At 54.1% G+C, this 24,870-nt stretch overlaps 1 protein-coding gene across 1 annotated transcript in view; it reads left to right on the top strand.

The window, feature by feature from the left end:
* Positions 1 to 24,870, top strand: part of GNA15 (G protein subunit alpha 15) — a 32,580-nt gene that overhangs the window by 3,497 nt on the left and 4,213 nt on the right. Inside the window, exons 2-6 of the mRNA XM_049876367.1 lie at positions 9,624 to 9,808; positions 11,444 to 11,598; positions 12,379 to 12,507; positions 14,414 to 14,543; positions 20,160 to 20,313. Coding sequence (XP_049732324.1) covers positions 9,624 to 9,808; positions 11,444 to 11,598; positions 12,379 to 12,507; positions 14,414 to 14,543; positions 20,160 to 20,313 — 753 coding nt within the window. The remainder of the gene's footprint in view (positions 1 to 9,623; positions 9,809 to 11,443; positions 11,599 to 12,378; positions 12,508 to 14,413; positions 14,544 to 20,159; positions 20,314 to 24,870) is intronic.

A 24,870-nucleotide genomic window follows, 5' to 3' on the forward strand; every position in this document is an offset into this window, starting at 1 on the left:
AAAACAAATTGAATCCAAAAGTTTTCTGTTTTTTTTTTTTTTTCCCTGGAGGTGGTGGCTGGCGATCCTTTCGAGAAAGAGGGCAAGGGACTTGGAGGTCTGTCCTTGGCATGAATGGGGGGACAAAAAAAAAAAAAAGCAGAATAAAGCAATTAAACGTGCCAGCTCTGGCCTTAGCACTTTGAGGTAGGTACTGCTTATATCTCCAGGTGAGGAAACTGAGGCCCAGAGAGGGGAAGTGACTTGCCTAAGGTTGCACAGCCAGGATTGGAACCTAGAATTCTGGTTCCAAAGTCCATATCCTTGACTGCCCTGTTTAGCCTGCCTTGGCAGGGAAGAGCCATAGAACCTCAACAACAGATGGGGAAATTGAGGCCCCGGGAAGTAGCAAGATTAGTCTGCAGTCTGCAGCCTGAGCCAGGCTTGGGAGCTAGTCTCCTGCCCCCAGCTGCCCAGGCCCATCTTCCTGTCTCCCCAGCAGCCCCGTTTCCTGGGCAGGTGGCAATGCGTGCCGGGGTGGCCATCCCACCCAGGAAGAGCTGGGCGCAGGCCGCCTCATGATGTCCTGGGCTTGGCGTCTTTCCCAACTCCTTCCCAGTTTCTGCCTGGTTCCACTTCCTCCTTGCTCACCCCCAGGAGGAAGCAGCCACTTCCTGTCTGGGCTGTATGGCCGCACCAGGTGGGAAAGGCTCTGCCACAGACCCCAGCCCCATTTGGGGGGATTTCCAGAAACAGACCACTCCCCTCATTTCCACCGAGAAGCTTCAGGGCAGTCATCAGCCTGAAAGAAGCACCTCTGATAAAGTTTCGAAACTTTGGGTTGTGACCCACTTGTCATTGGTGAAGTCCGTTTAGTAGATTGTGACCAGAATTAAGAAATATTCTTAAGGTAAAATATACATAAGGAGCACTGCTATAAACGAAAGGTTGGCGGTTCGATCCCACAGAGCTGCTCCTCGGGAGAAAGACCTGCCGATCGGCTCCTGTAAAAATTACAGCCTAGAAAACTCTATGGAGCAGCTTTACTTTGTTGCTGGGGTTGCTATGAGTCAAAATAGACCTCACGGCACCCAACAACAACAAAATACATAGAACATAAATTTGCCATTTTAACCGTTTTTAAGTGTTCAGTTCACTGGCACTAATGACATTCATGGAGTCCCTGAGTGGTGCAAACGGTTAAGTGCTCGACTACTAGCTGAAAGGTTGGCAGCCCAAACCCACTGAGAGGTGCCTCGGAAGACAGGCCTGGCAATCTGCTTCTGAGAGTTCAGAGCGTTGAAAATCCTGTGGGGTAATTGTACTCTGAGACCCGTGGGTTCGCCGTGAGTGAGAGCCAACTTGACAGCAACGAACAACAATTACATTCACGGTGTTGTGTGATCATCGCCACGATTCATTTCCGAAAATATTTCATCACCCCAAATGGACTGGACTTTTTTATTTTTTTTTTTAATGAAGAAGAACAGAGGAGAGAAATCAATCCAACTCAACAAAATGAAGTTAACTGTTGCTTCGTGAAACATTTGTTGGTTCTATGCATTTTTGGGGGGACCCTAAATCTGAGAGTTGAAAGATGCCTGAGGGGTCACAGGGTCCGACCCCCCGCCTGAGGTCTAACTAGCGTCTTCAGTAGCACCAGAGAAACTGCCTGAAGTCCCGTGTGGTGCAAACACTAACCTAAAGATTGGTGATTTGAACCCACCCAGTGGCACTGTGGAAGAGAGTCCCAGTGATCGGGGTCCATAAAGATTACAGCCAAGTGGTTATCTAAAATACTTCACGGGTCCCACTCCATCTGGAGCAACGGAGAATGAAGAAAACCGAAGACACAAAGGAAAGGTGAGTCCAAAGGACTAATGGACCACAACTACCACGGCCTCCACCAGACTGAGTCCAGTACAACTAGATGGTGACCAGCTACCACCACTGACTGCTCTGATGGGGATCACAGTAGAGGGTCCCAGACAGAGCTGGGGAAAATGTAGAACAAAATTCTAACTCACAAAGAAAGACCAGGCTTACTGGTCTGACAGAGACTGGAGAAACCCCAAGAGTATGGTCCCCAGATACCCTTTTAGCTCAGTAATGAAGTCACTCCTGAGGTTCACCCTTCAGCCAAAGATTAGACAGGCCCATAAAACAAAAGGAGACTAAATGGGCACAGCAGTCCAGGGACAAGGGCGAGAAGGCAAGAGGGGACAGGAAAGCTGATAATGGGGAACCCAAGGTTGAGAAGGAGAGAGTGTTGACATGTTGTGGGGTTGGCAACCAATGTCACAAAACAGTATGTGTATTAATTGTTTAATGAGAAACTAATTTGCTCTGTAAAGCTTCATCTAAAAGTACGATTAAAAAAAAAAGATTACAGCCAAGAAAACCCTATAGAGCGCAGGTCTACTCTGTAACACGTGGGGTCGCCATGAGTTGGAATCTACTTGACAGAGACTAGTACAGAAGCCATCTAGCTTCAAGTGGCCATGGAAACATCATATTAACCGGCATTTTGATGACCCCTGACCCAGCCTCTTCCTTGGCCACGTCCCATCCGCTTGATTAGGGGCCCAGACCTGGGTTTACTCATCTGGGAGTTTGCTGAACAGCTAAGTCACCTTACCTCTCTGAGCCAAGGGCCTCCTCTCTGAATTGTAAAATAGCGGGACTCTTTGTGGGAATCAGAAGTCCCCGGGTGGGGGGGGGGTGCACACAGTTAAGCACTCAAGTACTGACCAAAAGGTTGGAGGTTAATGTCTGCCCAGGGGCACCTCGGAAGAAAGGCCTGGCAACCGACTTCCGAAAACTCAGCCATTGAAAATCCTATTCAGCACAGGTCTACTCTGACACACACGGGGGTCCTGGTGAGTTGGAACCAACCCCACTGCAACTGTTTTTGTTGTTTGTTTGTTTTCCGGTTTTGTGAGGATTGAATGAGGCCTCAGTAGATGGAAAGAGTTAAATGAGGTTCGTTGTGATGATGGCGATGATGATGTTGGTGGTGACTCAGGTGGGACGTGGGGGAATTCTTGGGTATAATCATTAAAAATCCCATGGGCAACTATTGCCTGAGATCATCCTTAAACCTTGAAACAAGAACATCCCCTGAACTCTTCTTTAAACCAAAGGATGCTGTTGTTGTGGGCCGTGGGGTCAATTCCAACTCATCGCGACCCTGTGTGACAGAGTAGAACTACCTCACAACAGTCTAGCTTGTAACTAAGGAGTGTCTGCCTTGAGCATTGTGCTCTTTTAAAGAACTATCTCTATGGGAGCAAACTGACGAGATCAGACGAGAAGCTTAGGGGGCAGTGAGTTTGTGTTGATGGGGGAGGAACAATTTGGAAAAGGAAGGTGACAACGGTTGCACAACTCGAAGGATGTAATCCATGTCACTGAACTATACGTACAGGTTGTTGAATTGGAGTATGCTCTGCTCCAAAAAATTAATTAATTAATTAAAAGAATTATTAAAAGAAAAAAAAAAGCTCATGAGCTGTGCGTCCCAGCTCACCAGCTACATGACCCAAGGCAATCCCTTTCACCCATCCGAGACTCAGTTTCCCCATGTGAAAAATAGATGAAGAGATGTCCCTCTCTCTTTGGGGTTCCTGCGAGATGGTGCATGTCAGGTTCTTAGCACGTCGTGAGCATCCCATATAGAGCGAGCCAGCTCACAGCCACCTCTGCAGGCCCTCAGTCCCCCTTCAGGATCCCCAAACTTCCAAAGCTCTGAAAACCTGAAGGTCTCCAGAAGATTCTACGAGGGAGACCTCCTGGCAATGGTGGGAGGGTGCCTGCTGACTCTCTGCTGTGAACGTTCATAGGTTCTGCTGCTAAAAAATTCATGAGTTTGATAACCGCGTGCGGCCCCAGATGCTGCCCTGGGTGTGTGGCCAACGTGCTGCGTCTTCTTCTTAAAATCCGAGCGATCCCCGAATCTGAGATACATACAGCCCCCCATCTGAGCGTTTCAGAGAGTTTCTGATTGTGTACCTGTGGGGTTTTTTTTGTTTGTTTTTCTTTGTTTAGTAAATTTTATTTTGGAATAATTTTAGCTTTAGAGAAAAGTTGCAAAGATTATACCCAGAGTTCCTGTCTACCCCCACCCAGCTTCCTCCGAGGTTAACGTGTCCCCGACACCTGGTGCCTTTGCCACAACCCAGAAATGAACGTGGGTGCCTCCTTACTAATGAAACTCCAGACTTTATTTGGATTCGACCGGTTTTCCACTGAGGAAGAGGGGGTGCCAGCCTCATTTTTTTCTGTTCCACATTGCATCGAAGGCTTTTTGTGTGTGTGTGTGTGTGTGCGCGCGCCAAACTTTTTATTTTGAAATAATTTCAGACTTATACAAAAGTTGCACCCAGAGTCCCCAAATGTTAACATTTTACTACATTTCCTTTACTTCTCTCCTCTCTCCATGTATGTGAATACGTACATATGTCTATAATACACTTACGTAAACCAAAGGAAACAAACAGGTGTTGTCGAGCCAGCTGTGACTCATAGCAACCCCACGGGTGTCAGAGGAGAACTGCAGTCCATAGGGTTTTCAATGGCTGAGTTTTCAGAAGTAGATTGCCAGGCCTTTCTTCTGAGGTACCAGTGGGTGGACTCAAACCTCCGACCTTTCGATTAGCAGCCATGTGCTTAACTGTTAGCCCACCCAGGGTCTTCGTATACATACCTACATATATGTGTATGTATACACACACACACATACACACACAGATATGTCTAGTATGTACTCAGGCGTGTATAGACTTGGAGCCCTGGTGGCATAGTGGTTAAAGAGCTCAGCTGGTAACCAAAAGGTCAGCAGTTCAGATCCACCAGCCGTTCGGTGGAAACCCTATGGGACAGTTCTACTCTGTCGTATAGGGTCGCTATGAGTCGGAATTGACTCAACGGCAACAGGTTTGGTTTTTGTCTTTTTTTGGTATATATGTTCTTGGCATCCTGAGAGGCGCAAACAGTTAGCTCGCTGGGCTACTAACCAAAAGGTTGGTGGTTGATTGAAAAGCCTGCGGAGCACAGTCCTATTCTGAGGTACGTGAGATCACTGTGAGTCGGAATCAAATCCACAGCGACTGGTGGTCAGTATATACCCTTACAATTTATATCATACATAATCGTGTATAAATTTGCGTATTACATATTCATATATTTAATACACACATGCATGCTTTTTTTCCCCTAAACTATTCCTAAGTTCTGGGCATGATAACTTTTCAAGCCTAAATATCTCGGTGGGTTTTTGAGCCTCACTTAGAAATGGCAGGACCGTGATCAAATGATCAAAACAGCAGTCAGCAGTTAGCAGGCTGCAGTGCTTCCCGCTCACCCACAGACCCTATTCACATGGGGCCAGCTTTCCCAGTTTCTCCACCAAAGTCCTTTATAGCAAGAGGAAAGCAGCCAGTTGTCATGGGCCAAAAGTCCGATAAACCTATTTAACAGCTGGGGAGCCCAGGGCAGAATGGGAGGCGGCCACCCCGACGTGTGCTGACAGTGTGCGCGTTGGGGTGTTGGGGTGTTGGGGTGTTGGTAAGCACATGGAGGACAGAGAGGCCCTTGGCAGGAGCTTCTGGGAAGATGGCCGCCCTCTTCCTCTCTGGCTTCCCACCTCCCTGCCCTCCTTCTTGATCCCCTTCTGCTTCCTCCTGTTTCCTCATTCTGGGCTCCAGTCGGGTCACCCCTTCCCTTTTTTCTGCTTGTTCCAGTTCCTCCTGTGCCAACCTCCCCACCTCCGACACCGACTTCACATCCTGGGGGAGGCAGGAAGGAATCCTCACCCTGAGCCTCCTGTGGCCAGTGTCCAACAGGAGCCTCCAGGCACACTATACCCATTTTGCAGATGAGAAAACAGAGGCTAAGGGACCATCTTGGGATTTCAGAGTTTTGGCAATAGGGAGCTAGCCTTAGTCTTTGAGCTTCAAGTCTTGGGCTCTCTCTTTTTTTTGTTTTTAATATTTTATTTTTGGTGAAAGTACACACAGCAAAGAGAACCCTGGCAGTACAGTGGTTAAGTGCTCAGCTGCTAACTGAAAGGTCCGAGGCTTGAAAGAACCCACCAGCTGCTTCTTGGGAGAAAGATGTGGCAGTCTGCTTCCTTAAAGACTGTTGTTGTTGTTGTTAGGTGCCCTCGGGTCCATTCTGACTCACAGTGACTCTACACACAACAGAACGAAACACTGCCCAGTCCTGCGCCATCCTCACAATCATTGTTATGCTTGAGCTCATTGTTGCAGCCACTGTGTCAATCCACCTCGTTGAGGGTCTTCCTCTTTTTTGCTGACCCTGTACTCTGCCAAGCATGATGTCCTTCTCCAGGGACTGATCCCTCCTGACAACACGTCCAAATCACGTGAGATGAAATCTCGCCATCCTCACTTCTAAGGAGCTTTCTGGCCGTACTTCTTCCAAGACAGATTTGTTCCTTCTTCTGGCAGTCCGTGGTATATTCAATATTCTTCACCAACGCCATAATTCAAAGACATCCATCCTTTGGTTTTCCTTTCTCATTGTCCAGCTTTCACATGCATATGAGGTAATTGAACACACCATGCCTTGGGTCACCTTAATCCTTAAAGTGACATGCTTGGAAACCCTATGGGGCAGTTCTCCACTGTCCTGTAGGGTCGCTACGAGTCAGAATCAACGCTACGACAGTGGGTTTGGTTTCTACACAGTCAAATAGGTTACCATTCAACTATTTCTGTATGTAATATTCCGCGAGGTTGGTGACATTCTTCAGTTTGTGCCGGCATTCTTATTTCCACCTAGCTGTTTCACCCCCTGCCCCCAAACTTCTCATCTGTGCTTTGCAGTAGCTGTTGTCCATTTGGTTTCATACGGATAAATTTTAAAAGAGCAGTTCTCAAGGGTGACATTCTGGACTTTGAGCTAATCCGCTATTTAGTTAAAAGGTACTTTCAGGGGAAGTCCTGGGCTCTTGGAGTTTTGAGTATTATTACAACAGACCAAGGGCCAGCAGAGGTCCCCCTCCCCCAAATTCTGTAGCCAGCCCTTCAAAGACCCCTCTCCCCTCTTTGTTTGATCTGTCACCAAGGCCATGGTGATTCTGCCTCCAAATATGTCTCAAATGTGTCCTCTTCTTTCCTCCACGGTGGCTACCTGGACCAGCCCCATCATGGCCCACCTAGACCAGTGCGGTAGCCTCTATCTGGTCCCCAGCTCTCACCCTCGTCCCCCACAGTCTGTCTTCCCCACAGCAGCCAAAGAGTGCCCCCGAGCACCTGAGTCAGTTCAATCCCTCCTCTTCTCACAGCCTCCAGGGCTCCTACCTCCCTCAGTAAAAGACCAAGTCCTCCCTGTGGTCCACAGGGCCCTGCAAGACCTGCCTCGTCCCCTCCCTGCCCTCCCGTCCTCCTCTCTCCCCCTCGCTCACTCCGCTCCAGCCACATAGGCTTCCTCTCTGTTCCTCCAACTCACCAGGCCCGTTTCTGCCTCAGGGCCTTTGCACGGGCTGTTGCCTCTGCCTGGAACACCCTTCCCTAGATCCAGGCATGATAGCTGCCTTCCCCACCTTTAGATCTCAACCTCACAAGGCACCTCTGATAAGAAGCCTTCCTTGACCACTCAGCTGCCACTTATCCTACTTATCCTGCCTTATCTCCTTCATAACATTTTCTCCACCTGAAATTATTATAGCAAATAGCAATAATAATTATTATTACAGGAAAATACTGTAGGAAGTAATATTTCTTCTTCTTATTATCATATATAAGGAGCCCTGGTGGTGCAAGAAAACCCTGGTGGCATAGTGGTTAAGAGCTATGGCTGCTAACTGAAAGGTTGGCAGTTCAAATCCACCAGGCATTTCTCGGAAACCCTATGGGGCAGGTCTATTCTCTCCTATAGGGTTGTTATGAGTTGAAACTGGCTAGATGGCAACGGGTAACGGGTTTCTCGTGGTATAATGGTTAAGCACGCAGCTGCTAACCAAAAGGTTGGTGGTTCAAACCCAGCAGGGGGAGAAAAGACCTGGAGATTTGCTCCCATGAAGATTACAGCCTAGGAAACCCTATGGGGCAATTCTACTCTGTCATATAGGGTCGCCGTAAGTTGGACTTGACTTGATGGCCCCCAACAACACCATTGTTATTACATGGGAAGTAATAATAATAATAATAGTGAACACATGTAGCTTTTACTGTGTGCCAAAAACCAAACCCATTACTGCCGAGTCAACGCCGACTCGTGGCGCCCCCTTGTGTGTCAGAGGGGAACTGTGCTCCACAGGGTTTTCAATGGCTGAGTTTTCAGAAGTAGACCTCTAGGCCTTTCTTCTGAGTGCCTCTGGGTGGACTTGAACCACCAACCTTTCACTTACCAGCCCAGGGCTAACCATTTGCACCACCCAGGAATTTCAACTCTGTGCCAGGCATGGTTATAAGCATCGGAGTCTGAGAGCCCCAGGGAGCTCCCCAGGGAAGAGGAACCCAGCCCCGCTTCAACCCCAAGGGCCCCATCTTTTACATTTATTACCTCACGGTTTTGTTTAAAACTGTGTCTCAGGAAGGGTGTGGTAACTTGAGAAAGGGAGAGAGGAGAGAATAACTTTCCTACAGAAAAAACACCAAGCTCCTGACCCTGGCAGTCTGTTCCCTGCTCTTCGTGTCCCTAACCCTGCCCAGCTCCAAGTCTCTGCTCTAACCCAGGGGTCAGCACACTTTCTATAAAGGGCCAGAAAGTCAATATTTTCGGCTTCATGGGCTAGACAGTCTCTGTCTCGACGGCCCAACTCAGCCTTTTAGCACGAATGCTATACATCAATACATCAACGAATGGACATGGCCGTGTGCTAATAAAACTTTATTGATGGACACTGAAATAGGAATTTCAAAGAGTTTTCATGTGTCAAGAAATAGTCTTCTTTTAATTCAAGCACTTAAAAATATAAAAACCACAACCACAAAAAGTATTGAAAAAAATTTTTTAAAAAAAAACATAAAAGCTGGCTGGCCATACAAAAGATTCTGCCCGTGGGCCGGAGTTTGCCTGACCCCTGCTGCAGACACTTTACCGTGAACTTATTTATTCCTCAAGTCAACTTCACAAGGCAGGGCGGAGGCGGTGGTGGCTCAGTGGTTGAATTCTCACCTTCCAGGCAGGAGACCAGGGCTCGTTTCCTGGCCAATGCACCCCACGTGCCGCCGCCACCCGTCTGTCAGTGGAGGCATGTGTGTTTCTCTGATGCTGAACAGGTTTCAGGAGAGCTTCCAGACTCAGACAGACTCAGAAGAAAGGCCTGGCTATCTACTTCTGAAAATCAGCCAATGAAAACCTTACGGATCACATGGTCTGATCCACAACCAATCACGGGATGGAATGGGACTGAACAGCCTTTCGTCCTGGTGTGCATGGGGGCCGACTCTATGGCACCTAATAACAACAGATGGCCACCCAGGTGTTACACATGGGGAAACTGAGGCACAGAGAGGGGAAGTGGCTCACCCAGGGCCCAGAGCAGGGGTTTGAACTCAGGCGGCCACCGCCTGAGTGGATGCAGGTTGTGGCCCTTAGTGGCCTGTGCTTGCTGATGCGGGTGTCTCTGGGGGGATCTCAGCGTGGAGAGCTGAGTGATCATGGCACCCCCACAGGCCCCGGCGAGAGCGGGAAGAGCACGTTCATCAAGCAGATGCGGATTATCCACGGGGCGGGCTACTCGGAGGAGGACCGCCAGGGCTTCCGGCCACTGGTCTACCAGAACATCTTCATCTCCATGCAGGCCATGATCGAGGCCATGGACCGGCTGCAGATCCCCTTCGGCAGGCCTGAGAGCAAGGTGAGCCCGACCGCCATGTCTCCTTCAGACGCCAGGGCAGGGCCCTGTCCCCCCTCAGGCTCCCCTAGAGCAGAGCCGTGTCCCCCCTCAGGCTCCCCTAGAGCAGGGCCCTGTCCCCCCTCAGGCTCCCCTAGAGCAGGGAAGTATCTCCCCCTCAGGCTCCCCTAGGTCAGAGCCGTGTCACCTCTCAGGCTTCCCTGGAGCAGGTCTGTGTCTCCCTCAGATTTCCCTAGAGCAAGGCCATGTTGCCCCAGGCTCCTCTAGAGCAGGTCCGTGTCCCCCCTCAGGCTCCCCTAGAGCAGGGCCGTGTCCCCCCTCAGGATCCCCTGGAGCAGGGCCCTGTCCCCCCTCAGACTACCCTAGAGCAGGGCCCTGTACCCTCTCAGGATTCCCTAGAGCAGGGCCCTGTCCCCCCTCAGGCTCCCCTAGAGCAGGGCAGTGTCTCCCCCTCAGGCTCCCCTAGAGCAGGGCCATGTCCCCCTCTCAGGCTCCCCTAGAGCAGGGCCCTGTCCCCCCTCAGGCTCCCCTAGAGCAGGGAAGTATCTCCCCCTCAGGCTCCCCTAGGTCAGGGCCCTGTCACCTCTCAGGCTTCCCTGGAGCAGGGCTGTGTCTCCCTCAGATTTCCCTAGAGCAAGGCCATGTTGCCCCAGGCTCCCCTAGAGCAGGGCCGTGTCCCCCCTCAGGATTCCCTGGAGCAGGGCCCTGTACCCCCTCAGACTACCCTAGAGCAGGGCCCTGTCCCCCCTCAGGCTCCCCTAGAGCAGAGCCCTGTTCCCCTCAGGCTCCCCTAGACCAGGGCCGTGTCCCCCCTCAGGATTCCCTAGAGCAGGGTGGTGTCTCTCCCTCAGGCTCCCCTAGAGCAGAGCTCTGTTCCCCTCAGGATTCCCTAGAGCAGAGCCGTGTCCCCCCTCAGACTCCCCTAGAGCAGGGCTCTGTCCCCGCTCAGGCTCCCCTAGAGCAGGGCCGTGTACCCCCTAGAGCCTCCATTTCCCATGGCCGAATGACATTATATTAACTTAACAATAACTTCTTCAAAGACCCTATTTCCAAATAAGGTCATGTTTGCAGGTACCAGGGGGAGGACTTGAACATATACATATTTTAAATCCAATACATTTAGGGATATGCATAATCAGTTATGCATCATAATTAAACATAAATGGCAAAGTGTTCACAAAACCGATAATTAGTTGGTTTATTTTTTTAATTGATGATTAATTGAACATTGTTGTTAGTTGCTCTTGATTCGATTCCAAATTATGGCGACCCCATGTGTGCAGAGTAGAACTGCTCCATGGGATTTTCAAGGCTGTGATCTTTTGGAAGCAGGTTGCCAGGCCTTTCTTCCAAGGCACATCTGGGTGGATTCAAACCTCCAATCTTTCTGCCAGTAGTCCAGAGCTTAAATGTTTGTGCCACCTAGGGACTTATTTTTAATATTTTTAGATACCTTTTTTTTTTCACTGTGATATACCTATTTGTTACCTAGGCCTCAGAATGTTTGCCATGTCAACAATCTTCACATGTACATTGAACATGTGTTTTGGGGACACAATTCACCCCATAATAGGAGGGGAGAGGAGACTTTCGGAGATGCCCGGAAGGGTAGCTCTGACCTGCCCACCCACCCCCCAGCACCACGCCAGCCTGGTCATGAAGCAGGACCCCTACAAAGTGACCACATTCGAGAAGCGCCAAGCACTGGCCATGCAGTGGCTGTGGAAGGACCCGGGCATCCGCACCTGCTATGAGCGGCGGCATGAGTTCCACCTGCTGGACTCAGCCATGTAGTAAGTCTGGGCTCCATGGGGGACGGGCCAGGAGGGCGACGGGAAGGGAGCACTGGGCATGGCCAGAGGGAGAAGTTGCCAACCCCGCCCCAGGGGACCACTCCCCATGGCTGGGGAAAGATGTTGGACACAGACAGCGGGGTGATCTGCTCCAGGCTGATATTGCTTCTGGGGCTACACTGCTCCTGGGGTAACCCTGGTCTTGGGGTGATGCTGTTCTTGGGGTAACCCTGTTGTTGGGGTGATGCTCCTCCTGGGGTGATATCACCTCTGGGGTGATGTTGCTCCTGAGGTACACTGTTCCTGGGCGACCCTGTTCTGGGGTAACACTGTTTTGGGGAACCCTGTTCTGGGGTAACACTGTTCTGGGGAACCCTGTTCTGGGGTAACACTGTTCTGAGGTGACGCTGTCCCTGTGGCTCCTGGAGCGCTGCTGTTCTTGGGGTAACATTGGATCGTTTGGGGTGCTTTGCTGCCTGGGACCATTCCTGGTCTCTCCCTGTTCTTGGTGCTGAGCTGCTGTGGGGCTGCAGCTCTACTGGAGTGACACCGCTTCCTGGTGACATGCTCTAGACATCTCGCTGTTCCTGGGGCCACGCTGCTCCAGGAAAAACTGCTTCTCAGTGATGCTCCCACTGCTGCAGGGGGTGCTCCTGGTCACCTACAGAACCCAGAGCGGGGGGCTCTCCTCCCCTGGGAGCATCCTCTCTGGGCCCTGGGTGGGGGTCTGAGAAGCAACAGGAGGCCACAAGCCAGGCCTCAGGGCTCCTTGCTCCACAGCTACCTGTCCCACCTGGAACGCATCACTGAGGAGGGCTACATCCCCACGGCACAGGATGTGCTCCGCAGCCGCATGCCCACCACTGGCATCAATGAATACTGCTTCTCTGTGCAGAAAACCAACCTACGGTGAGCACTCAGCCAGGCCCACCTATAAGAGGGGCAAGGGAGGTAGGGCTCTGAGGGATGAATAAGAGTTCCACAGTCTTAGCCCTCAAGGAGCTGTCAGGCTAGAGGAGGCAAAACTACATAGACACCTCCATCCCCATGGTTAGGACTGGGACAGAGGGATAAACAAGGTGTAGGGGAGCTCCAGGAGAAGGGGCATGTGTATTGGGGCATTGAAGGGTGAGTAAGGAGTTCCCTAGTCGTGACCCTCTAGGGTCTGCTTGTAGGTTGATGACAGGTTCCTAAGGAGGGATGTGAGGCAATGCATGGAGACAGGGATTGTGTTCAGTCCCCCAGTACTTTGTCCCTCTTTCCAAACACTTCCTCCAGTGGAAGGAGAGTCCACAAGTTAGAGCCAAGTTTGGTTCTCTTGTTTCTCTAGTGATCAGCTCAAGGTCAGAGTGGGAGCTGGTGAATGTGGGTGGGTGGGCAGAAGGATGGACGGATGACTGGATGGATAGATGGGTGGATGAATGAGTGGGTGTATGGGTAGAAGGGTGGGTGGGTGAATGAGTGGATGGATAGATGGGTGGGTGAGTGGATGGGTGGATGGATGGATGGTAGATGGATGGGTGGATGAGTGGATAGATGGATGAGTGGATGGATAGGTGGATGGATGGAAGGAAGGAAGGATGGGTGAATAGATGGTTGGGTGGTGGGTGGATGGATGGGTGGATAGATGGATGAATGGATAGATGGAAGGCAAGATGGATAGATGAATAGATGGGTGGGTGAGTGGGTGGATAGGTGGATGGATGGATGGATGGATGGATGGAAGAGTGGGTGGGTGGGTGGATGGATGGATGAATGAATGGATGGGTGGGCAGATGGATGGCTGGATGAATGGATAGAACAGTTAGGAGATGGAGGATGTTCACAGGGAAGTTGGGCTGAGGGGTTATTTGTAGGTTGGGGAGAGCGTTGAATATGTTTTGGGGCTGAGTCTAATGACTAGAGTGACATCTCAGAGGAAACTGAGCCTTGGAGGGGAGGTAACTGGCCCAAAGTCCTTTGACCATCAGGTAGCTGACCTCAGCTTCAAAACCTACCCAATCTCTACCCCTGTACTCCCTCAACCCCCTTGGGATATGGGGTTCCAGGGAGTCTGAAGACAAGTGAGAGCGGTTGGTCTTGGGAACCAGGATGCTCAGGCCTGGACAGAGCCCAGCCACTGGATCCCTGGCCTTGGTTTCCCCTCCTGTAAAATGGGCAAGTCCCTTCTTGCTCTGAGGTTTCTGGTCTCCTCCCAAGCCTCAGTTCTGGCATTTCCCGTCAGGCCGCCTGAGTAACGGTCGCATCCCTGGGGGAAATGACGTAGCCTGCTATCAGTGACCCACATTTCTTAGAAGAGGGAACAGGAAGGGAGGAGGTCTCAGGCTTTTGTTGCGGCGTGTGGGGGCGGAGGCTGGGCCCTGCCCTGGGCCACACACAGAGTGGAGGATGTCTGCTGTCAGAATAGCCTTCGCTGCCACCTGTGCCCCTGAGTGGAGACTCTCATACCAGTTTTACTGAGGGGTAAACTGAGCTCTGCAGAGGCAAGGCCATCTTTCCTGAGTCACACCAGAGAGACACCAGCTCTGTCTGACTGGTGCCCTCTACTGGGGGGCGAGGAGAAAGCAGGCAGCTCAGGGTTGGGGAAGTTTAGGCAAAGTCTTCTCTCTCCTCCCTGATGAGCCCCGGTTTCCTCATCTGTAAAATGGGGATGACGTTTACACCTGCCTTATGGGGGTGCCTGGCGGCAATCCACAGGATATATGTGAAGAGTCCCATGGTCTTGCTGTTGTTATCGTTGGTGTTGGGGTGCCTGGGCCTGACTAGGGTCTGGGGTGCTGATTCAACCCTGGAGCTGAAACGGGGTGTCCTGTAGGATCGTGGACGTCGGGGGCCAGAAGTCGGAGCGCAAGAAGTGGATCCACTGCTTTGAGAACGTGATTGCACTCATCTACCTGGCCTCGCTGAGCGAGTACGACCAGTGCCTGGAGGAGAACAACCAGGAGGTTAGGGGCCTCCCCCTGCAGCCCTGGGACCCTGCTCTGAGCAGGAAGCCCCAAGACGCAGACCCACAGCAGTTACAGAGGGGAGCCCCGGTACACATACAGACACACGTGTGTGCACACACACACACTCAGCTGACACCCCAGACACACACTCAACCAGGTATCTCAGACACAGACACACGCACATGAGTACACACACACGCACACTCAACCAGACACACACATGACCGGACACGTGCACACACTCTCAACCGACACCCGCAACACACACACACATGCACAAACACACGCAACTAGATATCCCAGACACACACTCACACACCCACACACACCAACCGGGCACGTGGAAATTCCTGCCCACCAGGGGCTCAAGCTCAGAGCGGCTCCTCCCAAGAAACCCTCGAACAGTTAGAACAGTTACACCTGTTCACAGACACAGCCTCGGGGGAGTCACAGACACGGATCCACAGTCACGTGCTCCCACGCAGGAACACCCAAGCCCAGGGACACGGGCCTGCAAACACACATGCAAATATACATGCACAGCCCCTCACAGCCCTCAGGGCCCCTCACAGCCCTCACAGCCCTCACAGCCCTCACAGCCCTCACAGCCCTCACAGCCCTCAGGGCCCCTCACGGCCCTCACGGCCCCTCACAGCCCTCACAGCCCTCAGGGCCCCTCACGGCCCTCACGGCCCCTCACGGCCCTCACGGCCCTCAGGGCTCCTCACGGCCCCTCACGGCCCCTCACAGCCCTCAGGGCCCCTCACGGCCCCTCATGGCCCCTCACGGCCCTCATGGCCCCTCACGGCCCTCACGGCCCTCATGGCCCCTCACGGCCCTCACGGCCCTCAGGGCCCCTCACGGCCCTCACGGCCCCTCACGGCCCTCACGGCCCCTCACGGCCCTCAGGGCCCCTCACGGCCCTCAGGGCCCCTCACGGCTCCTCACGGCCCCTCACGGCCCTCACGGCCCCTCACGGCCCTCATGGCCCCTCACGGCCCTCACGGCCCTCAGGGCCCCTCACGGCCCTCACGGCCCCTCACAGCCCTCACAGCCCTCAGGGCCCCTCACGGCCCTCACGGCCCCTCACGGCCCCTCACAGCCCTCACGGCCCTCAGGGCCCCTCACGGCCCTCACGGCCCCTCACGGCCCCTCACAGCCCTCACGGCCCTCAGGGCTCCTCACGGCCCCTCACGGCCCCTCACAGCCCTCAGGGCCCCTCACGGCCCTCACGGCCCCTCACGGCCCTCACGGCCCCTCACGGCCCCTCACGGCCCTCACGGCCCCTCACGGCCCCTCACGGCCCCTCACGGCCCTCAGGGCCCCTCACGGCCCTCAGGGCCCCTCACGGCCCCTCACGGCCCCTCACGGCCCCTCACGGCCCTCATGGCCCCTCACGGCCCTCACGGCCCTCAGGGCCCCTCACGGCCCTTACGGCCCCTCACGGCCCTCACGGCCCCTCACGGCCCTCATGGCCCCTCACGGCCCTCACGGCCCCTCACGGCCCCTCAGGGCCCCTCACGGCCCCTCACAGCCCTCAGGGCCCCTCACGGCCCCTCACAGCCCTCACAACCCTCACGTCCCTCACGTCCCTCACGGCCCCTCACAGCCCTCACAGCCCTCACAACCCTCATGGCCCCTCACGGCCCCTCACGGCCCCTCACAGCCCTCACAGCCCTCAGGGCCCCTCACAGCCCTCACAGCCCTCAGGGCCCCTCACAGCCCTCACGGCCCCTCACGGCCCCTCATGGCCCCTCACAGCCCTTACGGCCCCTCATGGCCCTCACGGCCCTCAGGGCCCCTCACGGCCCTCATGGCCCCTCAGGGCCCCTCAGGGCCCCTCACAGCCCTTACGGCCCCTCATGGCCCTCACGGCCCTCAGGGCCCCTCACGGCCCTCATGGCCCCTCAGGGCCCCTCAGGGCCCCTCACGGCCCCTCACGGCCCTCACAGCCCTCAGGGCCCCTCACGGCCCTCACAGCCCCTCATGGCCCTCACAGCCCTCAGGGCCCCTCACGGCCCTCACAGCCCTCAGGGCCCCTCACGGCCCCTCACGGCCCCTCACAGCCCTCACAGCCCTCAGGGCCCCTCACAGCCCTCACAGCGCTCACGGCCCCTCACAGCCCTCACGGCCCCTCACGGCCCCTCACGGCCCCTCACGGCCCTCACGGCCCTCAGGGCCCCTTACAGCCCTCACAGCCCCTCATGGCCCCTCACAGCCCTCAGGGCCCCTCACGGCCCCTCAGGGCCCCTCACGGCCCCTCAAAGCCCTCACGGCCTCTCACGGCCCCTCACAGCCCTCACAACCCTCACGGCCCCTCACAGCCCTCACAACCCTCACGGCCCCTCACGGCCCTCACGGCCCCTCACGGCCCTCACGGCCCCTCACGGCCCTCACGGCCCCTCACGGCCCTCAGGGCCCCTCACGGCCCTCAGGGCCCCTCACGGCTCCTCACGGCCCCTCACGGCCCTCACGGCCCCTCACGGCCCTCATGGCCCCTCACGGCCCTCACGGCCCTCAGGGCCCCTCACGGCCCTCACGGCCCCTCACAGCCCTCACAGCCCTCAGGGCCCCTCACGGCCCTCACGGCCCCTCACGGCCCCTCACAGCCCTCACGGCCCTCAGGGCCCCTCACGGCCCTCACGGCCCCTCACGGCCCCTCACAGCCCTCACGGCCCTCAGGGCTCCTCACGGCCCCTCACGGCCCCTCACAGCCCTCAGGGCCCCTCACGGCCCCTCACGGCCCCTCACGGCCCCTCACGGCCCCTCACGGCCCCTCACGGCCCTCACGGCCCCTCACGGCCCCTCACGGGCCCTCAGGGCCCCTCACGGCCCCTCACGGCCCCTCACGGCCCTCACGGCCCCTCACGGCCCTCATGGCCCCTCACGGCCCTCACGGCCCTCAGGGCCCCTCACGGCCCTCACGGCCCCTCACGGCCCTCACGGCCCCTCACGGCCCTCATGGCCCCTCACGGCCCTCACGGCCCCTCACGGCCCCTCACAGCCCTCACAGCCCTCAGGGCCCCTCACGGCCCCTCACGGCCCTCAGGGCCCCTCACGGCCCCTCACAGCCCTCACAACCCTCACGTCCCTCACGTCCCTCACGGCCCCTCACAGCCCTCACAACCCTCATGGCCCCTCACGGCCCCTCACGGCCCCTCACAGCCCTCACAGCCCTCAGGGCCCCTCACAGCCCTCACAGCCCTCAGGGCCCCTCACAGCCCTCACGGCCCCTCACGGCCCTCACGGCCCTCAGGGCCCCTTACAGCCCTCACAGCCCCTCATGGCCCCTCACAGCCCTCAGGGCCCCTCACGGCCCCTCAGGGCCCCTCACGGCCCCTCAAAGCCCTCACGGCCTCTCACGGCCCCTCACAGCCCTCACAACCCTCACGGCCCCTCACAGCCCTCACAACCCTCACGGCCCCTCACGGCCCCTCACAGCCCTCACAGCCCTCAGGGCCCCTCACGGCCCTCACGGCCCCTCACGGCCCTCATGGCCCCTCACGGCCCTCACGGCCCTCAGGGCCCCTCACGGCCCTCACGGCCCCTCACGGCCCCTCACAGCCCTCACGGCCCTCAGGGCCCCTCACGGCCCTCACGGCCCCTCACGGCCCCTCACAGCCCTCACGGCCCTCAGGGCTCCTCACGGCCCCTCACGGCCCCTCACAGCCCTCAGGGCCCCTCACGGCCCTCAGGGCCCCTCACGGCCCCTCACGGCCCCTCACGGCCCTCAGGGCCCCTCACGGCCCCTCACGGCCCCTCACGGCCCTCACGGCCCCTCACGGCCCTCATGGCCCCTCACGGCCCTCACGGCCCTCAGGGCCCCTCACGGCCCTCACGGCCCCTCACGGCCCTCACGGCCCCTCACGGCCCTCACGGCCCCTCACGGCCCTCACGGCCCCTCACGGCCCCTCACAGCCCTCACAGCCCTCAGGGCCCCTCACGGCCCCTCACGGCCCTCAGGGCCCCTCACGGCCCCTCACAGCCCTCACAACCCTCACGTCCCTCACGTCCCTCACGGCCCCTCACAGCCCTCACAGCCCTCACAACCCTCATGGCCCCTCACGGCCCCTCACGGCCCCTCACAGCCCTCACAGCCCTCAGGGCCCCTCACAGCCCTCACAGCCCTCAGGGCCCCTCACAGCCCTCACGGCCCCTCACGGCCCCTCATGGCCCCTCACAGCCCTTACGGCCCCTCATGGCCCTCACGGCCCTCAGGGCCCCTCACGGCCCTCATGGCCCCTCAGGGCCCCTCAGGGCCCCTCACAGCCCTTACGGCCCCTCATGGCCCTCACGGCCCTCAGGGCCCCTCACGGCCCTCATGGCCCCTCAGGGCCCCTCAGGGCCCCTCACGGCCCCTCATGGCCCTCACAGCCCTCAGGGCCCCTCACGGCCCTCACAGCCCTCAGGGCCCCTCACGGCCCCTCACGGCCCCTCACGGCCCCTCACAGCCCTCACAGCCCTCAGGGCCCCTCACAGCCCTCACAGCGCTCACGGCCCCTCACAGCCCTCACGGCCCCTCACGGCCCCTCACGGCCCCTCACGGCCCTCACGGCCCTCAGGGCCCCTTACAGCCCTCACAGCCCCTCATGGCCCCTCACAGCCCTCAGGGCCCCTCACGGCCCCTCAGGGCCCCTCACGGCCCCTCAAAGCCCTCACGGCCTCTCACGGCCCCTCACAGCCCTCACAACCCTCACGGCCCCTCACAGCCCTCACAACCCTCACGGCCCCTCACGGCCCCTCACAGCCCTCACAGCCCTCAGGGCCCCTCACGGCCCTCAGGGCCCCTCACGGCCCCTCACAGCCCTCACAGCCCTCACGGCCCCTCACGGGCCCTCACAGCCTCGCGCAGGAAGACTGGACACTTTCTACAGTCACATTGTTGCCTTGACTCGGAAAGGCTGGAGGTGGCTCTTCTGTAGGTGTGAACCTCTCTCCTTTCCTCCTAATTAACACCCAAATGTGCAAGTCAGAAAAGTGATTATCTAAGGGATGTGTACCTTCAGGGGTTAAAGTTTCACACGGTTTGGGGCTCTGAGGTTCAAATGTGAGAATTTCAGCTTTCAGAGGGAATCAGGTCGAATGAATTCTGGGTCATTCTGACACGCCTCTTCCTAGAATTCAGCCACGTATCCAAGACCACATCTTACTTATACGTGACAGAAATACATACAGCCAGAAGATTGTGGCCAAAACCAGACACGGGGGCCATCCCCAGCTACGCAGACAAAGACATTCCCAGGCACTCAGATCCACTCAGACGGTCATCACACATGGATGTGCAGCCTCACGGGGGGCACAGGCAAAGATGCGACCAGATATACAACACACAGCTGGGTCCAGAGAGAAAGCCACAGACAGTGCACATTCAGGAAGGACACCCAGACCCCCAACCACAGACCCAGCTCAGCGACCACACGTGTCCAGGCACAGCGGGCACACAAGCTGAGGGTGGGCACAAAGCCATGTCAGGCAGCTGGCCACACAGAAACATGGGCACACCCCCTCAGGCCCAGCAGGGCAGGAAGGGACACATGTCCACGTGGACGAGGGTTCCCTGTAAAGACGGAGCTAGCTGACTGGAGCACTAACGTGTCTGTGTCTCCAACCCAGAACCGCATGAAGGAGAGCCTGGCCTTGTTCGGCACCATCCTGGAACTGCCCTGGTTCAAAAGCACATCTGTCATCCTCTTCCTCAACAAGACTGACATCCTTGAGGAGAAGATCCCCACCTCCCACCTGGCCACCTACTTCCCCAGTTTCCAGGGTAAGTGGTTCTAGGGCTTTCTACAAGTGTCACCTCCCAAAAGAAGCTCCCAAGAGAAAAACCACTCTGGGTCCTACCCCAGCCTGGAGTCCCTGGGGCTTCAAACAGGACTTCTGACCAGACAGACCTGAGTTCCAGGCCCAACTCCTTCCCCTTCCCAACCTCCCTGGGCCTCAGTTTTCCCACCTGTAAAATGGGGATAAAAGAGAAGAAGTCCTCTTAGGTTATCCAATCTAGACTAAAGTGAAGAATTATAAAATATGTATATATTGCTGTTGTGTGCAATTGAGTTAATTACGACTCAGAGCAACACTATGAAACCTTTGAGAGCTAGAACTCGACAGGACCGCCTTGTTTTTCCAGGTCTCACAAGTTTTCTGCCTTTCACAGGGTGCAATCTTACCACTTCTCTGTCTCTGTCAGTGGAAAATATTTGAGTTTTCCTTCTCTGACAGGCTTCTGCCTTACACAGGTTCCAGCTTTCACAGGTTTTAGTGTGTGTGTGTGTGTGTATATATACATATACATGTTGGAGCCCTGGTGGCACGGTGGCTAAGCATTAAGCTGCTAACTAAAAGGTTGGCAGTTTGAATCCACCCGCTGCTCCTTGGAAACCCTATGGGGCAGGTCTACTCTGTCTGATAAGGTTGCTATGGGTTGGAATCAACTGACAGCAATGGGTTAACGTTTTGTTTAATTGTGTGTTAATCAAGACAAGCACAACTGGCATAAACAGGTTTGGGATCAAATCTTCAGTTCGACCAGAAGGGCAAAGGCCCCAGGCCAACTGGGGAGAAACACAGTAAACTCTGGGTTGTCGTTGGGTGCCATCTAGTCTATTCTGACTCATAGAGACTCCATGTGACAGGGTAGAACTGCCCCATAGGGTTTCCTAGGCTGTAATCTTTACTGGAGAAGATTGCCTGGTCTTTTTGCCGTGGAACTGCTGGGTGGATTTGAACCACCAACCTTTCAGTTAGCAGCTGAATGTTTAACTGTTGTGGCACCAGGGCTCCTAAAGTGTTGGGTACCATTTAGTATATTTTACAGAGGGGATGTAGGTTTTTGGTTAATCCAGGGATGTGGGTAGGAAAGGTATGTATTAGCTAGCACCTTCCCCAGAGAGCCACTCTGAGGATACAGAGAGGTGATAGAAGGATCCTAGTTACCCCTTACTGAGGTAACGAGCTTGGTGGCTTAAACTAAATAAACAAACAAAAAAAGCAAATCCGTTGCCTTCAAGTTGATTCCAACTCATAGCACCCCATGTGTGTCAGAGTAGGGTTTTCTCCGTCAGGTTTTCTTGGCTGCCACCTTTACAGAAGCGAATTGCCAGGCCTTTCTTCCATAGTGCCGCTAAGTGGGTTTGAACTGCCAACCTTTCAGTTACTAGTCGAGCACAAACCATTTGTACCACCCACGTGCCTTGTCTTAGTGGCTTACCCATTGCCCATTGCCCTGGAGTCTATTCCAACTCATAGCGACCCTATAGGGCAGAGTAGAACTGCCCCACAGGGTTTCCAACAAGCGCCTGGTGGATTTGAACTGCCAGCCTTTTGGTTAGCAGCTGAATTCTTAACCACTACACCACCAGGGTTTCAGCCACACACTCACGATTTTGTGGGTTAGCCATCCGGGAGGGGTTCTGCTGGGTGAATTCGCCTCTGATGTATCCACACAGAATGAGCGGGGTTGGCTAGGATTGGAGATATCTTTCCAAGACAGCTTTTTTTCCTATGTGTCTGGTGCCTTGGTGTTCCTTGGCGTGTCTCTCTCTTCCTCTCTTTGTCTCATTCTCCCCATTTGGTGTCTCAAATCCAGGGCCTCTTCATGTAAGTTGGGCTTCCTCACAGCATGGCAGCCTCAGGGTAGTCGGTACATGGCAGCTGGCTCCCCCTAGAGCTAACAGGGACTCATTAGCCCTCATTCAAACACTATGCAGTAGGACTTATTCTTCTCAGCATCATATAGATGGGGAAACTGAGCAGAGAGCCATTCAATCACTTGCCAAAAGTTGTACAGCCAGTAAGTGGTAGAGGTATGATTTGAACCCAGGGTGTCTGAATCTGGAGCCTTCCGCCCTTAGCCACTATTCTATCCTGCCTTCTGAAATAATGATGATCACACAAGATCACAAAGGCTTCTGACAACTGAACACAAAGTCCTCTACATGATAGCGTTGTGTCTTCACAACAAGCCTATGGGGCTCACGACTGTTACAATCGTCATTTTACAAACGAGGAAACTGAGCCTCAGAGAGGTTAGCACGGATTATATGAGGTAACTCAGGAAGGAGCCCTGGTGATACAAGGGTTAAGTGCTCACTTGCTAACCGAAAGGTTAGTGGTTTGAGCCCACCAGTGGCTCAGTGGGAGAAAGACCTCGTGATCTGCTCTGATAAAGATTGTTGTTGAGGTTGTTGTTGTTGTTGGGTGCTGGTGAGTCAGTTGACTCATAGAGACCCTCTGTATAACAGCACAGAACACTGCCCGGTCCTGCGCCATCCCCACAATCGTTGCTATGCTTGTGCCCATTGTTGCAGCCGCTGTGTCAATCCATCCCATTGAGGGTCTTCCTCTTTTTCACTGACCCTCTACTTTAACAAGCATGACATCCTTCTTCAGGGACTGATCCCTATTAATAACATGTCCAAAGTATGTGAGATGAAGTCTCGTCAGCCTTGCTTCTAAGGAGCATTCTGGTTGTACTTCTTCCAGGACAGACTTGTTTGTTATTCTGGCAGTCCGTGGGATATTCAATATTCTAAGCCAACACCGTAACTCCAAGGCGTCAATTCTTCTTCGGTCTTCCCTATTCATTGTCCAGCTTTCGCATGTATATGATGCTATTGAAAATACCATGGCTTGGGTCAGGCACACCTTAGTCCTCAAAGTGACATTTTCACTTTTTAACAGTTTAAAGAAGTCTTTTGCAGCAGATTTGCCCAATGCAATATGTCATTTGATTTCTTGACTGCTATTTCCGTGGGCATTGATTGTGGATCCAAGTAAAATGAAATTCTTCACAACTTTGATCTTTTCTCCTTTTTTATGATGTTGCTTATTGGCCCAGATGTGAGGATTTTTGTTTTCTTTAGGCTGAGGTGTAATCCATACACAAGGCTGTGGTCTTTGATTGTCATCAATAAGTGCTTCAAGTCCTCTTCACTTTCGGCAACCAAGGTTGTGTCACCTGGATAACGCAGGTTGTTAACAACTCTTCCTCTAATCCTGATGTCACATTCTTCTTCACACAGTCCAGCTTCTCAGATTATTTCCTCAGCAGACAGACCGAATAAGTATGGTGAAAGAATACAACCCTGACGCACACTGTTCCTGACTTTAAACCATGCAATATCCCCTTGTTCTCTTCGAATGACTGCCTCTTGATCTATGTACAGGTTCTTCATGAGCACGATTAAGTGTTCTGGAATTCCTATTCTTCACAATGTTATACATAATTTGTTATGATCCACACAGTCAAATGCCTTTGCATAGTCAATAAAACACAGGTAAACATCCTTCTGGCATTCTCTGCTTTCAGCCAGGATCCATCTGACATCAGCAACGATATCCCTGGTTCCACGTCCTCTTCTGAATCCAACTTGCAGTTCCCTGTCAATGTACTGCTGCAACTGTTTTTTAATTATCTTCAGCCAAATTTTACTTGTGTGTGATATTAATGATATTATTCAATAATTTCTGCATTCGGTTGGATCCCCTTTCTTTGGCATAGGAATTCACATGGATCACTTCCAGTAGGTTGACCAGGTGGCTGTCTTCCAAATTTCTTGGTGTAGACAAGTGAGCGCTTCCAGCATTGCATTCATTTGTTGGAACATCTCAATTGGTATTTCGTCAGTTCCTGGAGCCTTCAATGCAGCTTGGACTTTTTCCTTGGATACCATCAGTTCTTAATCATATTCTACCTCCTGAAATGGTTGGACATCAAACAATTCTTGCCAGCTCAGTGACTCTGTGTATTCCTTCAGTCTTCTTTTGATGCTTCCTTCATCATTCAATATTTTGCCCATAGAATTCTCTGATATTGTAACTCAAGGCTTGAATTTTTTTCTTCAGTTCTTTCAGCTTGAGAAATGTGGAGCACGTTCTTCTCCTTTCATTTTCTAACTCCAGGTCTTTGCACATCTCATTGTAATACTTTACTTTGTCTTCTCAAGCTCCCCTTTGAAATCTTGCGTTCAGCTCTTTTACTTCACCATGTCTTCCATTCGCTTTAGCTACTCTATATTCAAGAGCAAGTTTCAGAGTCTCTTCTGACGTCCAGTTTGGTCTTTTCTTTCTTTCCCGTCATTTTAATGACCTTTTGCTTTCTTCATTTATGATGTCTTTGATGTCATCTCAAAAACTCATCTGGTCTTTGGTCATTAGTGTTCAATGCCTCAAATCTATTCTTGAGATGGTCTCTAAGCTCAGGTGACATATACTCAAAGTCGTACTTTGGCTTTCGTGGACTTGTTCTAATTTTCTTCAGCTTCAACTTGAACTTGCATATGAGTAATTGATGGTCTGTTCCTCGGTTGGCTCTTGACCTTGT

Source organism: Elephas maximus, chromosome 3 (genome assembly GCF_024166365.1).
Source record: "Elephas maximus indicus isolate mEleMax1 chromosome 3, mEleMax1 primary haplotype, whole genome shotgun sequence".
Taxonomy (NCBI): Eukaryota; Metazoa; Chordata; class Mammalia; order Proboscidea; family Elephantidae; genus Elephas; species Elephas maximus.